The sequence below is a fragment of the Hoplias malabaricus genome, chromosome 3 (assembly GCF_029633855.1).
Source record: "Hoplias malabaricus isolate fHopMal1 chromosome 3, fHopMal1.hap1, whole genome shotgun sequence".
In the NCBI taxonomy this organism is placed as follows: Eukaryota; Metazoa; Chordata; class Actinopteri; order Characiformes; family Erythrinidae; genus Hoplias; species Hoplias malabaricus.
Genome location: NC_089802.1, coordinates 70,626,109 through 70,640,995, shown reverse-complemented (window position 1 = coordinate 70,640,995; position 14,887 = coordinate 70,626,109). Strand labels below are relative to the sequence as shown.

Sequence of the window (14,887 nt, the reverse complement as noted above, 5' to 3'; positions counted from 1 at the left end):
CATTATGCAAACTACATGAGGGAATATTAACAAAAAAATAAATTAAACATTAAGCACTATTAAATAGATTTGAGTATATGATTTCTGATACTGTATAATAGTCAAAATGGCTGCAAAGGATATATTAGTAAGCTTAGTTTGGAATCAGCTAATTTGGAATGTATTTTGTTTATAGCACAAATTAAACACCATTAGCATTCACACCCAGTCAGTAGATCTGTCCAGCTGGTCATCAGGTATTCAAACACTCCCGTTGATCTCATGAAAGAAAAGAAAGTCTTAAGTGAAGCAGAAATGAGTTTATTGTACCCAGAACAGATTATAAACCTATGTAGTGGAGGTAGGGACATCCAGGTTACCCGTGAAACTCATGTTACAGGGTCCATGTACAGTTGAATAAAGATCAGTCCCTCTTACAGCAAGTCAAACTATTATGACTACAAGGCAAACTGATCCTAAAACAACTGCTTTTGGGACTTGGCTCCTTGTAATAAAAGGCCTTGAGCACAAACCTGACAACAGGCTACCTTCAGATAGCAACAGCAATGCCCAGAATTGGTCCCCGTTTCTTTCAGATTGATCAGGTGTGTGTGTGTGTTCAGGCAAGCAACAGACTTGTGATACGTTACCATAAAAAAATTTAATGACTGGAATTAGCAAAACATTTCCCCAGTTCCAAAATTCAAGCCCCTGAGGGTCTTCACAGCTCAGAAGTTGTTGCTGAAAGCTGTAGAGTTGGCTATATTGTGCAATTGTACTGTGCTCTGCTGTTATACTGAACTTATAAACTGCTTTGCATATCAACAACAAGCGCACAATTCTGGTTTTTCATGCAGAAATTGGAACCGACATGCAAATCTCCACTGTTCAAAATGCAGATATGTCCAGAAAAATAAGAAAGAAAACCTTTGATTATCTATTTAGACATAGCCCAAGTTTCGACTTTGTCACTCAGCACTGTGTAAAAGGAACAGGTATTAGAGTGATGAAAGTCTGGTTTACAGCTTATACAAAGACAAAAACAAATGCTGACTTTGCAAAAATATACTTATATAATATACATAGATTTGCTCTTTTAATATTCCTGTCCCCTCCCACCCATCTCCATATACTCGTAATACAAAAGCAGACACTGTGCACTTCTTCTGGCCAGTAATAAAGCATGTACACTCACACAGCTGGAATAAAATGAAAATCTGTCATATTAAGATCATGGTTATAGACTTATGGTATGGACAGCATTCAACAGCATCAAGAGGTGCATCAGTACATTTTGTCATAAGGAATTTCAAAAAGGACAGAGCTGAAAAATGGACACCAGGCTCTACACGGTGGAAAAAAAAAAAGCGCACAAAAGCCTCCTTTTAAAATATACACATATTTGTACATAGAAAACCAAAGCTTGTTGAAAAATACTGCAAAGTCCCTTTGAGTTATATTATTTTTTCAATAAAAAAACAAACCTGAAATGAGAGAGGTCCATTACAGAAAATGTGTGGTTTATGACACTAGTTCAGAACACAAGATGAGGGATGGAATGAGAATCAGTGTGTGCAAAAAAAATAAAAATTAAAAAAATTAAAATAAAGGGGGTGGGGTGGGGGGGAGGAGGGAAAAAAAAAAAAAAGTTGTATAATAATGCAAGGTGTTTGGTGTGTTAGTGTGTGAGAATCAGCATGTATATGTTTTTACGTGTATCATTCTTAAGTCCTGCTCAGCAGCTTTGGGTTCATTCAGAAATCCAAGCAGATGCAAAAGCAGTTCAGAATGTGTAGTTTTCAGGGAAAGGCAGTCCTGCCAAGCACTGATCTCGACCATCTCCGAGGTAAGGGCCTCGTCTGGCTTCATCGTAGTGGGACAGAGGGACCGTGTCATCCTCTGGGACCTGCGCACCGTCGGGGTCGGCTTTCAGGCTGGGCCTCTGGTTATCAGGGAAGGCCATGGAGAAGAGAGCCTCAGGATCGCAGACAAATTTATACACATAACGCTCACCCGCGACCTACAAAGCAAGTGAGAGAGACAAATTATTTTTTTCCCTGACAATATTTAAATTAACTGGAAAAATATATATACAGAGAGGCTCAAATATATAAAGGATTGGCTACTGTACAGCAGGATTTAGAATGTTAAGTGATCAAGAATAAAACTCATTAAAATAAATAAATATAAATAAGGGGCGGCACGGTGGTGCAGCAATCACAGCTCCAGGGGCCTGGAGGTTGTGGGTTCGATTCCCGCTCCGGGTGACTGTCTGTGAGGAGTTGGTGTGTTCTCCCTGTGTCCGCGTGGGTTTCCTCCGGGTGCTCCGGTTTCCTCCCACAGTCCAAAAACACACGTTGGTAGGTGGATTGGCGACTTAAAAGTGTCCGTAGGTGTGAGTGTGTGTGAGTGACTGTGTGTGTCTGTGTTGCCCTGTGAAGGACTGGCGCCCCCTCCAGGGTGTATTCCCGCCTTGCGCCCAATGATTCCAGGTAGGCTTTGGACCCACCGCGACCCTTAATTGGATAAGCGGTTACAGATAATGGATGAATTAATTAATTAAATATAAATAAATTAGCTCAGTTCTAATCCCTGCTGTACACGATTAGTGGTAAATAAAGTACATGAATTACTAAAGAATGCAAAAAGGAAAGGAAATTGGAACGGGAACGTGCCTTTACCTTCTGCATGATGCCCTTCTCATAATAGTAGCGTAACGATCGGCTGAGCTTGTCGTAATTCATGGCAGGTCTGTTCTTTTGGATACCCCAACGTCGAGCCACCTGCGCACACATGCACACCTGTTGTGAGTTTCCTATTCACAGTAAAGACAGCAAAAAAATAGATCCTTTCTACCAATGTTAAGCAAGTAAACTGACCTCTTCCGGTTCGATGAGTTTGAACTCAAGGCCGCGACCAGTCCAGGCAATGAAGTGGCTGTTGGAGGGGTCGTCCAGCAGGGTGACCAGGAACTGCCAAAGCTGTAGAGAACCACGTCGCTGGTATGGTGGACCCTCCCTAAACCCTGCCGCTTCCTGTTTGACCTTCCCCTCGCCACGCTCAGGCACCACACAGGCATCATCGTAGTAGAGGTGAGGTTCTCCGTCATAGATGAACCCTGCACACAGATGAATACAGTCAGACTTGGGTCAAATAAGGACAGCTCTCAGCAATGATTAACACACCAGGTGACATATTAAACAGGTCTGAACCCATTGAACCCTTAAGGATTAAAAAATATATATATATTCAATATTAAATGAATTTTCAGATTTAAAAAAGATACAAAAACATTTCATTTTCTGGGGGAAAAAATATTAAAGAAAACAGCAAAATCTAAAACATAACCCTAGAGCTTTTAATCAATTTAATCAATTCAATTTAATAAACCTATTTACCTTCACTGTTGGTCCGATAGAAGTTTGATGTCTTTCCAAACGATGACTGGCAGTTCTGTATCTCTGTAAGACAGAGTAATTGAATTCAGCCTGTTGTACTCAATGCAGTATGTGGACAAAACAATTATGTGCCTGTACTAAAGGCAAATACTGACAACGGAGGCTTTCTTTGCTTTGGAGCGAGCGATAATTCTATAATAACACAATGTTCTATCATGTCTGAAACACAGGCTTTTGAAATGTGCAAAGCATTCACAGCCAAGAGTATTTCAGGGCTAGTAGGAACTAAGAGGATTTGCTGTTACATCACATCTCACAATCACAGAGCAAGTGGAGAAGAGTGCGTGAGCAAAACTGGGCGACAGCAGAGAGAGTTCTAATGCGAATGGACGGATTTCACAGCAATACATGCCTGTGACGTAAATCCCAAATGTGCACCATAATCCTGAGCACAAAGATCACATACCGCATGTAATATTTCCATGGTCTGAAAGCCTGTGACGCTCACCTGAGTCAATGCCAAAATCTCTGGGCTCCTGCTTGATGGGCATTTGCTGAAACAAAGGTGGCCGAGGGGCTCCCATGCTCAAAGCACCATGCTCTGGGTATCGGGGATCTATCATCTCCTGTTTGAACCCTCGCGGAGGAACTGGGACCAGGGGCTCGGACATTTGGCGATGGTAGGTTGGTCGGTTGTCCCGTGGGTAGGGACTGGGGGTGTGCGGAGGGTAGGGAGTTCCGGAACGAGCATCAGGCTGTGAGAAGGGCAGACATGGCTCTGAAAGCTGCCTGTGAAACCTAGAGGAAGAGGAGGAAGTGTAAAATATTAATTGCTTAATATTTGTGGTTCCCACAGTTATATTTATTCTGTAATAGTCTAAAGATTATCATATTTTCTATTTTCGCTTCTGCTGTATATTTATTATTCTGCTCTCACTGACATCAATTCAGATTATATAATGTCTTTTTCTTACAACCTCAATTCCAATGAAGTTGGGACATTATGTAAAGCATAAATAATATCTAAATAAAATATTCACTCACTTTGAATTTGAGGCCTGCAACATGTTCCAAACGAGTTGGGACAGGGGTATGTTTACCACTGTGTTACATCACCTTTTCATTTAATAATACTCCATAAGCATTTGGGAACTGAGGATACTAATTGTTGAAGCTTTGTAGGTGGAATTCTTTCCCATTCTTGCTTGATGTACAACTTCAGTTGCTTAACAGCCCAGGGTCACCATTGTCATATTCTGTGCTTTAAAATGCACCACACATTTTAAATGGGAGACAGGTCTGGACTGCAGGCAGGCCAGTCAAGTACCCGTATTTTTTTTCTACGAAGCCACGCCGCTGTAACACGTGCAGAATGTGGCTTGGCATTGTCTTGCTGAAATAAACAGGGACGTCCCTGAAAAAGACGTCGCTTGCATGGCAGCATATGTTGCTCCAAAACTGTACTTTTCAGCATTAATGGTGCCTTCACAGATGTGCAGGTTACCCATGACATGGGCACAAACACACCCCCATACCATCAGAGATGCTTGCTTTTGAACTTTGCACTGATAATATTGCTCTTAAACTGTTGGAAGATTTGCTCACAAAGTGGTGAACATCACCCCATCCTTGCTTGTGAACAACTGAGCCCTTCGGGGATGCTCCCTTTAAACCCAATCATGACACTCACCTGTTTTCAATGAACATGTTCACCTGTGGAATGTTCCAAACAGGTGATTTTTTTTAAGCATTCCTCAACTTTCTCCATCTTTTGTTGCTCCTGTTCCAAATCTTTTGGAACATGTTGCAGGCCTCAAATTCAAAATGAGTGAACATTTGCCAAAAAACAATAAAGTTTATCTGTTTGAATATTAAATATCCTGTCTTTGTAGAGTATTCAATTGAATATAGGTTGAAAAAGATTTGCAAATCATCGTATTCAGTTTTTTTTCCCCCAACTTCATTGGAATTGGGATTGTATTATTTCTACTGCCAATTGCCAGAGTAGAAAATAATTGCATCTATATCCAAAATAGAATGGAATTGTTATAAAAAACCAAAGCAAGACTAAAATACGGACAAATCAACTGACCAATTAGCATTAGAGGACGCATGCCAAATTAAGAACTAACAGGACCTCTAACAGTTTTCCATGAGTTAACTCTTGGGATAAATATAGCTTTACTTTCCAGGTCAGTGTACAATCATTAAGAGATTAATACCCAATGGCACACTGTGAGCTGATTACAGCAATGACTAACTGCTCATGCAAAAGACACAGATAAAGACATGGCTTCGGTCAACGGACAACAAATTAGCAATCAACTTCCATGAGGAGTATTCTTTGGTAGTTTATAACAGTTGTAGCGATTTGCATGTGGCCATGCAGTTCTAACATATAAGCAAAGGCTTCAAAATAACTTCCAGTTTGAAACACTACTCTTCATTAAATATATTTTCCAGTGGATTGCATACCTGTGATCTGTACTGTAGGAGGCATCTGGGTTACTGATGGGTGGGTGGGGCATTGCAAAAGGCGGGCTTTGACTGTGAAGTGGGATCTGTGTTCTGTGGTGGATTTGGCTTGGATTGTGGGCATGGCCAGGTAGTGCTGAAAGCCCAGGCGTCTGACTATGGATTGGAGGAGAGACTCTCTTCTGAAGATTGTGTGTCCCCGTGTTGTGAGAAGAGTCACAAGGCGAGACAGGGGTGGAGGGTGAAGTCAATGGTTTGTTGAATGCAAACGGCTTCCTATCATAGGCACTGGGAAGAAACAGTGTGATTAGTTTGGTCGGTGAAAGAATTTCTCATGATAACAATGGAAAACTGCAACTTAAGAAGCGGTCATCAACACTTTGCCTGGACGTTAGTCGCTGGCTGATATGAAACTTACAATTCCAATAACTGATAACATTGACTTGTTTAACAGATTCCAATAGAATTCGTCGAACAGTGATTTGCTGAGTAATACAATCAGCCTATTCTGTTAAAAACTTCCTTTAGCACACAATGTTGTGTTTGGCTATTGATTAAATTCGCCTGAAATGACTAAAGGTTTTTCCTAAACAAGGCCAATTGTTTCCACCAATACTAACAAATCTATGAAATGCTAATACCAGCACTAATGAAGATATAGTTTTCTTGGGTTTGTACTTCAAACATCTGAACACGCCTTACTGACCTACTCAAGAACGTCTGAAGAAAATAATTAGATTAGAAGTGTGGTGGATTAGAGTAAGGGCTTTTCGGGGTTGTTGATCATCAGTCACAGTTGGACAGAGTTTGAGGTAATTGTATCAGCGAGGTGGAGATGCACACCTGTAGTTGTAAAGGCACTTCTCTCCATATGGGGAAAGCCTCTGCTCTTGTCCACAGGGGGAAAACTCTCTGCTTGGGCTTGTTTCCCTCTTCACTTTTGTTTGTGGCGGGTCATGAAACATCACTGCAGAGGAAAAAGACAGGAAAAAATACAAATTGCTCACATAAGTGTGTTTTAACCTTCAAAAAAATGGATTACACTTTGGCTTAACTGATAAAAATGTTTCTACGCAAGTTCTCTACAGCACTGCTTCTCTATTCAGTGACCCACATCCCTCCTTAGAAGCAGACCAAATCATGGATTTGTAGTAACTCACTTGCTCATCCACATTTATGAGGATAAAGTCGTTACAATAGGAGTTGCTAACAGAATTCAGCTGGTTGTGGCTATTGCAAGAGAAGTGCTTTGCATCAGTGATAGTGTCCTTGTTGTTTGTGTAAGTGAAGCAAGCTTGGTGCATTCGGACAAAGTCCCACAGGGTACAAGGACATATAGGGTAACAGACTTGGAAAATGAGTCTTTTTGCCCTGGCATGGTGAAAGGGGAGTCTGTTAGACTTAAAGGCTTTCTGCCAAAGTTTCAGCACCATGCCAGACTAACACACACACACACACACACACACTCTTATACAAACATATGCATGCGAAAACGCTCACAAGGCACATTACACTATAGAACACACAACCAAACTTATTCAAATGCCAAATGGGAGGGGGATAAGCCTAACAAGGGAAACAGCCAGACCAGTGTTCACCACATAATGAAGTAAGTGTGTTTGTGTTTGAGTGTGTGAGTGTGTATCCTGGCCCATTAAAACATCACTCGGCCGAAGGCAGCAGTGATTTACTGCACTGCAGTAGTGCACAGGGCCCTTGCACATCAACCCCCCTCAGGCACACATGCACACTACTTTTTCAACCCCAACATTTGGAGCCAAAGCCCAGAACTTAGGAACAGGTTGGAATGAAAATTGGAAACCTGTTTTTCCCTCTCAACAAAGCACACATGGAAAAAATGTATTTTATATGATTTTCAAAAGAGCCTTAGAGAGTAGGTCCAGGGCTTTCAGCCAAGTACATCATGGCAATTTTATGTAATATATGTTTTGTTCTGTTTAACAGATTATAAAATATTTAAAACGTTAACCAATGCTCAAAACTCTACCAAAATGACTATTCAAATGATCTGGCATAATCATCAGGATGTCATAAAATCTGTGCCAACCATGAAGAGGGACATTTTCACTCTACAGACTGTTGTTAATAATTCATGAAAAGTATGCAAATAAGCAACTCCTGGCAGCCCTGCAACCAATCCTATTCCCTGTCTGCCTGCACACTCCACGATCAGATACTCACAGTTATCCGACTGGAAATCTGGAACAAACTGTTCGTCGTCGGGTACCTGGGCTGGAGACAAAGGAAGATAAAGAACTTCAGTCTGGTTGTGGGTGAGTGTGCGCTATAAGAGAACAAAAACTACAGAAATAAACAGCATTAAATATAAATGCAATAAAATCCTTTAATAAATACGCAACGCTTTACAGCCAAATGTCATAAGGGAATCATGTTTTGAGTTTCAATCAGCGTTGAGGACAATTTGATGAGGGAACGATTAGTCATGGAGGCGATGGGATTAGTATACAATATCACAAGTTGTTTTTTTGTAATTTTACCACATTTTGGTGTCTTTAGGTATGATGTGAAAAATATATAAAACATGACTCAACAATTTAAAACATAGGAGTGTGTTTGTAGTGTTATGGCAAGTCAAAATGTCCTTCACACGTAATGATTCTTAAAGTCCTATTAAGTCCACATTACGTTCTGAGGGCAGCACTGAGTACTGTTTGTTTATTTGAGCCACAGCTGTGTGTCCTCAGCAGCTAGGTATAGACAAAACGAACCAAGGTGTCTCATAGGCTCCTTTTTAATGATTGCATACAACAAAGGAATCTGCTAAAATGGCTACGGCAAGCCCAATTGTGTTTATCTATCATCAAGAGGAGCTTTACCTTCAGCTATCCATATTTCTTGAAGTTGACTCAGGTCCTGAAACAGCTCTGTAGAAATATGAGGATTATTTCAGTGTTACATGTGAGTCACAAGACATCAGACTTCATGACTACAGTTGTTTGAATCAAATATCATGGCTACTGTTAGATAGGCTGCATTTTTTTTTTACCTTCAGTGTCCTGGGCGAGCTCAGTGTCCACAAATTTTCTCTTCCTGTCGTTCATTGGCCTACACTGGGGCCCCTCGGCATGACATTTCTGCAAATATAAAGGATTACAATCAGTAATGCCCAGCATTTATGTGCCACATGTATCGTTGCCTATCATTTCAAGGACACCCCCCCCCCAAGGATTTTAGTTAATTTCACATGTTTTGAAAACACATTTCATAAACTCTTCTTGGTTACCAGACCAAATAAAAAGGCCCAAATAACTATGAACATGAAATAAAATCTTAATATATTAACTTACAATTAAGGTAAGAATGTGTCATGATTTTAGATGTGAGGTTTTTGTAAAACTAATACATTTATGAAGCATTTCATATATAAAAAGTACACATGGAAGACAAGATGGGGCAACTGGTTCGGCACTTACACTGGTTGTTACCACGAAAGGGACCTGCTGGTCATAAAATCCATCCATGCTGCGGGTTGGGCAGCGTGGCCAGAGGCCTGGACTCAGTTGAAAAAAGACAGAAAGAGGGATGGGAGGTGGGATGAGTGTTTTCTTCACGCGCAAGCTCTCCTCTCGCCTGCTGGGTCCTGGTGAGGGAAGAGCCGAGAAAAGTGGCACTTAGAGGAGGCTGAGTACTCGGCCAGAGACTTGGGCAGCTGTCAGTGAACGTCCCTAAAACTGACAGGACAAGACCAACTGTCCCTTTGATGTGTGGCACCTTCAACCAGTGTTTGTTTGTGGAGCACTAACTCTTTTACCCTTCAGATACAGCATGCTGCTTAAGAACAGGGACACACACACTAACACACAACACCATTTAAGCCTGACGGTACAGATGGGGGCCTTACATAACCACACACAGCCATCTGTTGCCCAAGGGAGAGAGCCACTCTCACTAAGCCTAACTGGAAGCAAAGGAGAAAATGAAGAACATGCAAAGAGTTTGTGACCAGGGCTGGAGAGGAATATAAGCAGTATTAAGAATGTGTGTATTTTTGGTGCACGGCTTTCTTTATTGCTTCTTATGAACTTCAGGTGAAAAAGGCTAATAGAAATTGGTCGAGTCCCAGTAACTTAAACGTTCCTTAATAGACCCCCTCCAAGACAAACACTCCCTTGTCATAAACGGTTTTAAATGACGTAACATTTCATCATGGCTATGTGGTGGTACTGTTGGCATTACCCCACCACATAAAAAAACCAAGTTCAGCTTATTTGGACAACAGAGGCAAGAATGCCTGTATGTTGTCATAGACACGTGTGAAGGCCTATTTTCCCTGACGCACGTAGCATTTCTGCTACTGTCGCTGAGCCAAGAACACAGAAGATCTTGGCAAGCAACTCAGAAAATTGGGTGTAATTAAACAATCATTCTCTTATTGCTTCCTTTAGATTATCACGACTTCCCAACAGGGGACACCAAGGTCCACAAACAAGCTGAAAGACAGAGAATCTGCATGATATAAAAGTCTCAAGCCAGCAGGAAACAAAGGTATGGCTTTCCTGCAAGTTTTAGTGTTTAGTTTACATTTATTTGTCAAGTCTGGCACATTGGAAAATGACAACGAGAAAATAATACACTAAGCCAAAAAATAAGAACAGATATTTCTACATTTAATGTCCATTTTAATCAGCCCCACTTGCTTTATTGGTGCCTTATAGGCTATATATTGCTCTGCATACTTTATTAGCCCCTTTCACTCTGTTCTTCAGTGGTCAGGAACCCCACAAGACCACCACATGGCAAGGGTTAAACATGTGATGATTTATACTCACAACAGCAATGTCATTCACATGGTGGTGGTGTTGAATGATCAGATACAGCAGTGCTCAACTCTGAATCTACCAGGTGGACCAACAAAGTACAGGTCTGATAAACCTCACAGAAACGGCCCAGTCTTTAAAAACCTCAGGAGCAGTGCTGTTTCTGATCCACTCAAACCAGCGCAAAACCCACTAACCACCACCGTGTCAGTGTCACTGCAGTGCTGATGGCTGACAAAATATTTAGAGCATCAAATGAACTACAGTCTGTAGCTGCACATCTACAACATGCTAAATATCAGAGAGTGCAGAAATAAAGTTTTTTAATGTGTGTGCTTTAAAATGCAGAAATACACACACACACACATATACACATATTATATAATATAAACCTAATATATAAAAATTTAAACCCAACAGGAAAGGGTTAACTTGATGTACTTCGAGTTCAAGAAGTTCAGTCCCCACTGCCCCCCCCCCCCCCCTTTCACTCCTCCCCTTGGCCCCTTGTTTTTCTCAATGAAGTGAAATTTGATCCCTCGCGAAAACACACACACACACACCACCCCTCAAACGCGCCATTCATAAATCCCTCCACACTTGCAGCACAAACCAAAGCGACCCCCTCCTCCTTCCCCAAAGCCACAATTTAACACTAAAAACCCTCCGGGACTCACACGCTTCAGAAACTCCAACATAACCAAACTTGCGCCAGAAAACCAAGAAAGAGAAAATGGTGGCTCAAATTATTAGCACGAAGAAAATGGCGTTCGCTCCACAAAAGCCCTGGAGGGTGAACTAACCCCTTCGCTGTAACTCAACTGCTCTGAAGTTGGAGAATATAAAAAATAATAATTAAAATATAAGCGGCAATAAACTGCATAAAAGTCTACCTAAACAAACCTAAAAGCGTGCGCAGCGAATGCAGAAACACTCACCCTCCGGGGATTTAATCCTCAGAATTTAAAAACAAAAAAACAACGCGTCCCTGCAGTCCTAGGCTCTTAAATCCCAAAGCAAACACAAGGCGCGTTCACGATGCGCGCTCTAGAAAAGCTCAGCCAGACTGAAAATTTTCTCAATGGACTCGCCTGCTTTTGCGAGGACGAGCGCTCAGCTCAGAGGAGAGCGCTCATTGGCTGGCCGCCCGCGTCTTTCACGACAAGAGCCAATAGGTGTTCGAGAAAAACTCCGCTATGTATTAGGCCACCTGGAGCCAATCACAGCCAAGCTCCGCGATGTTTTTATGAATGGCTGGGTTTCATTCAACAACCAGATGTTCGCCACTGTGGATACTGTTTTAAAGGGACAGGCACACTTTTCTTAAACTTAAAAGTCGCACAAAATGCGCCATTTTACACTTCTAGACAGTTGAAGAAGGGATTTTAATCTATTTTATGAATATTTTTTAACAGTGCCTAAAGCCACCCTCTGTTTTACTGGTATCGCATAACAACCTGCACAAAACCTTAGTACCAGCAAACAGTGCTGCAGTAGCGTACTCAAGTCCTCAGGTCTGTTGTCCGAGTCTCCACAATAGTTTACTGGGACCTGTCTCAGTCTCAGCCATGGTTTTAGTGTTGCTATTTTAAAAACAAGAGGCTAGTTCACATTTAAAAAGACTCAGACACAAAATTTGTGACCAAAAGACCAAAACATAACTTAAAGACTATGTAACGCTTACGCCAAACCTATAAGACTTCATATTTGATGTACACTAAGGATCTTAAAATGAAAGGAGCACCACATGCAGCAAAAGACCTATTCGAAAAACAGCAGTCAGACATAATAACAAACCTGCCTGCCTAATATTATGAATGTCTCCCTTGTGCGAACAAAACAGCTCTTGTATAGTTAGTAAAGTGACAGCTCTGAAGTAACATCCACATAAATTCTTCAGACAAACCCACCTAACCTTTCCAAACTTTTGTGTTACAGTAGTTCTTCAGTGGGAATGGACCAGACAGGCTAGCCTTTGCTCCCTGCAAGCATCAGTGAGCCTTGGGCTCCCATAACCCTGTAACTGGTTCACCAGTTTGTCCTTTCTCTGACTATTTTTGGTAGGTACTAACCACCGAATACCAAAAACAACTCACAAGACCTGCTGTTTTGGCGTTGGTCTGCCCCAGTCATCTAGCCATAACAACTTGGTCCTTGTCAGATTCACTCAGACACTTGCCTTTTTTCCTGCTTCCAGCACATCAACTTAAAAACTGACTGTTCACTTGCTGCCCATATAGCCTAGACCCTGACAGGTGCCATTGTAACAAGATAAGCAGTTATTCACCTTCCCCGTCAGGTTTTAATGTTGTGGCTGATTGATATACATTACACTATGTGCAGAATTTTAAAATAATTCATTCATTCATTCATTATTTGTAACCGCTTATCCAGTTCAGGGTCACGGTGGGTCCAGAGCCTACCTGGAATCATTGGGCGCAAGGCAGGAATACACCCTGGAGGGGGCGCCAGTCCTTCACAGGGCAACACACACATTCACACCTATGGACATTTTGGAGTCGCCAATCCACCTACCAACGTGTGTTTTTGGACTGTGGGAGGAAACCGAGCCCCCGGAGGAAACCCACGCGGACACCGGGAGAACACATTTTAAAATAATGATAAAAAAAAAAACTCACATACTGCACTATATGAAATTTAGCCATCAGGTCTCAAAGTTGGCTCAGTCTTCACTTGGAGCTGACTTGATCTTGGCTACACTGTTGCTTCAACAGAGGTGTCCTTGATTACAGGCTTCCTCGTAAACACATAATTTACAAAAGAATGATACTGAGTTTTGTACTAGTAAAAGGTCAGATATCAAGACAGCTGTTCCTACACTAGGATATTTTACTTCACCAAGAAGCCATCAAACTCCCATGAAGAACAACACACAACACTGTTTCCAAAACATGAAGTTATGATACTGGACGAGGTGAAGAAAATAAGAGTCTGGCAAACGTATCTGCTCATTTCACCACCAACATCCTCTCCAATGATTGTGCAAGATGATAATGCTTGAGAAACCACTGACAGCAAAGTATAATCATATGCATTGGCAACAAGCATATTTTTTTGCTTAAATATCCTCTGATGGTCAGGATAACTGAACACCATGCACACTGCAAATGCAGCAGACTGGGTCTATTGCAAGCAGGGGGAAATTCCACTACATGAATAGCCTTTTGGCTCTGATCTATTATTCATATCTGTTCTTCAAAGTGGTGGTATAGCCTCACTCTAGACAGGGATACAGCGTCTACCTCATACATGCCAATCTTCAATAAAATTCTAAGTTTGGCTATATTAAAGAAGCATTCCAGCCTAACACTAGCATTACCCTGTAATTTAGTGTTACTGCCAACATTCTGTAGTACAGCCTTGTAGCCATCAGTCTCAGCTAGTTTAACAGAATTCACTGAGGTTTGTCAATTATTTTCCTGTTATCCCACTACAACATCCAATATATTTTTATTAATACCACCATTAAATATCCCTGTGGTGCAAAACAATACTGACCGCAAACATAGCAATGTATAACAGGCTAATATGATCAAGCTACATTTAGGTTCCTTGCTAGCTTTTAGCTTGTTTTCCCTCTTCGTTTTATGAGTCATTTCTGGTAATTCTGTCATAAGTAATAAACTCCATGAAATGTATGGGTGACACCAAAGGTATGAGGCAGCAAAAATATATTTAGCCTTCTAGCAGTAATATTAGCTCTTTGGTTTACTGTATTTAGCAGCTAGCGGTATGCAGTTGCTTAAAGATATTTTCTACTTTCAACATACATCATTAAAAGGTGGTTTTCTTGGTACTGTAACAAGTCAGTTTAATTTAACAGAATGTTAAGGCATTATTATAGACTGGTATGCAGCTATATGTGTATTTATAACAGACCTAACAATGTTAACAAATTTGTATTGACCAGTGTGATTCCTTTAATGGACTACAAGTTCAGGCATGTTCTTAACATGTTTTTGATGTAAAGCACTGAAAACATGTCTCTTCCCTTGAGAGGTTTATGAAGCATATGAATATTAATTTATAATTATCTTGACGTTTCACCAAAGTCTGTGTATTTTATGTTACTGCCTACATTAGATATAAGAACACATGCATTAATACTGTTGACACATGCTTCTGCTTTTACAATGACAGTATTAAAGCTATGAATATTGCATGGCCTTCTGTAAATAAGGTGATGAGTCATAGTTCTGTCATCTCCCTCTCTCT

General features: G+C 41.0%; 1 protein-coding gene across 2 annotated transcripts; it reads right to left on the bottom strand.

The window, feature by feature from the left end:
• Window positions 1-1,598: 1,598 nt before the first annotated feature.
• Window positions 1,599-11,726, bottom strand: etv5b (ETS variant transcription factor 5b). 2 transcript variants are annotated; one of them, XM_066665815.1, is made up of 12 exons: window positions 11,590-11,726; window positions 9,308-9,474; window positions 8,881-8,968; window positions 8,711-8,758; window positions 8,055-8,105; window positions 6,696-6,819; window positions 5,853-6,140; window positions 3,886-4,175; window positions 3,378-3,440; window positions 2,859-3,097; window positions 2,655-2,762; window positions 1,599-1,999 (listed from the first exon to the last, which is right to left on the bottom strand). In XM_066665815.1, exons 2-12 carry the CDS (start codon window positions 9,353-9,355, stop codon window positions 1,763-1,765), a joined length of 1,584 nt encoding a protein of 527 aa, XP_066521912.1. In that variant the 5' UTR covers window positions 9,356-9,474; window positions 11,590-11,726; the 3' UTR covers window positions 1,599-1,762. The 2 variants fall into 2 exon arrangements, with proteins under 2 accessions (XP_066521912.1, XP_066521913.1); XM_066665816.1 differs by having other exon boundaries at window positions 2,661-2,762.
• Window positions 11,727-14,887: the final 3,161 nt, after the last annotated feature.

What these genes read in the sequence shown, in the direction of transcription:
- etv5b (XM_066665815.1), bottom strand. Translation starts at nt 9,355, where the DNA reads ATGGATGGATTTTATGACCAGCAGGTCCCTTTCGTGGTAACAACCAGT. An exon ending in CTTTCGTGGTAACAACCAGT is followed by an intron (nt 8,969 to 9,307) that starts GTAAGTGCCGAA and finishes TTATATTTGCAG; the next exon opens with AAATGTCATGCCGAGGGGCC. An exon ending in CTATCGGACCAACAGTGAAG is followed by an intron (nt 3,098 to 3,377) that starts GTAAATAGGTTT and finishes ATCTGTGTGCAG; the next exon opens with GGTTCATCTATGACGGAGAA.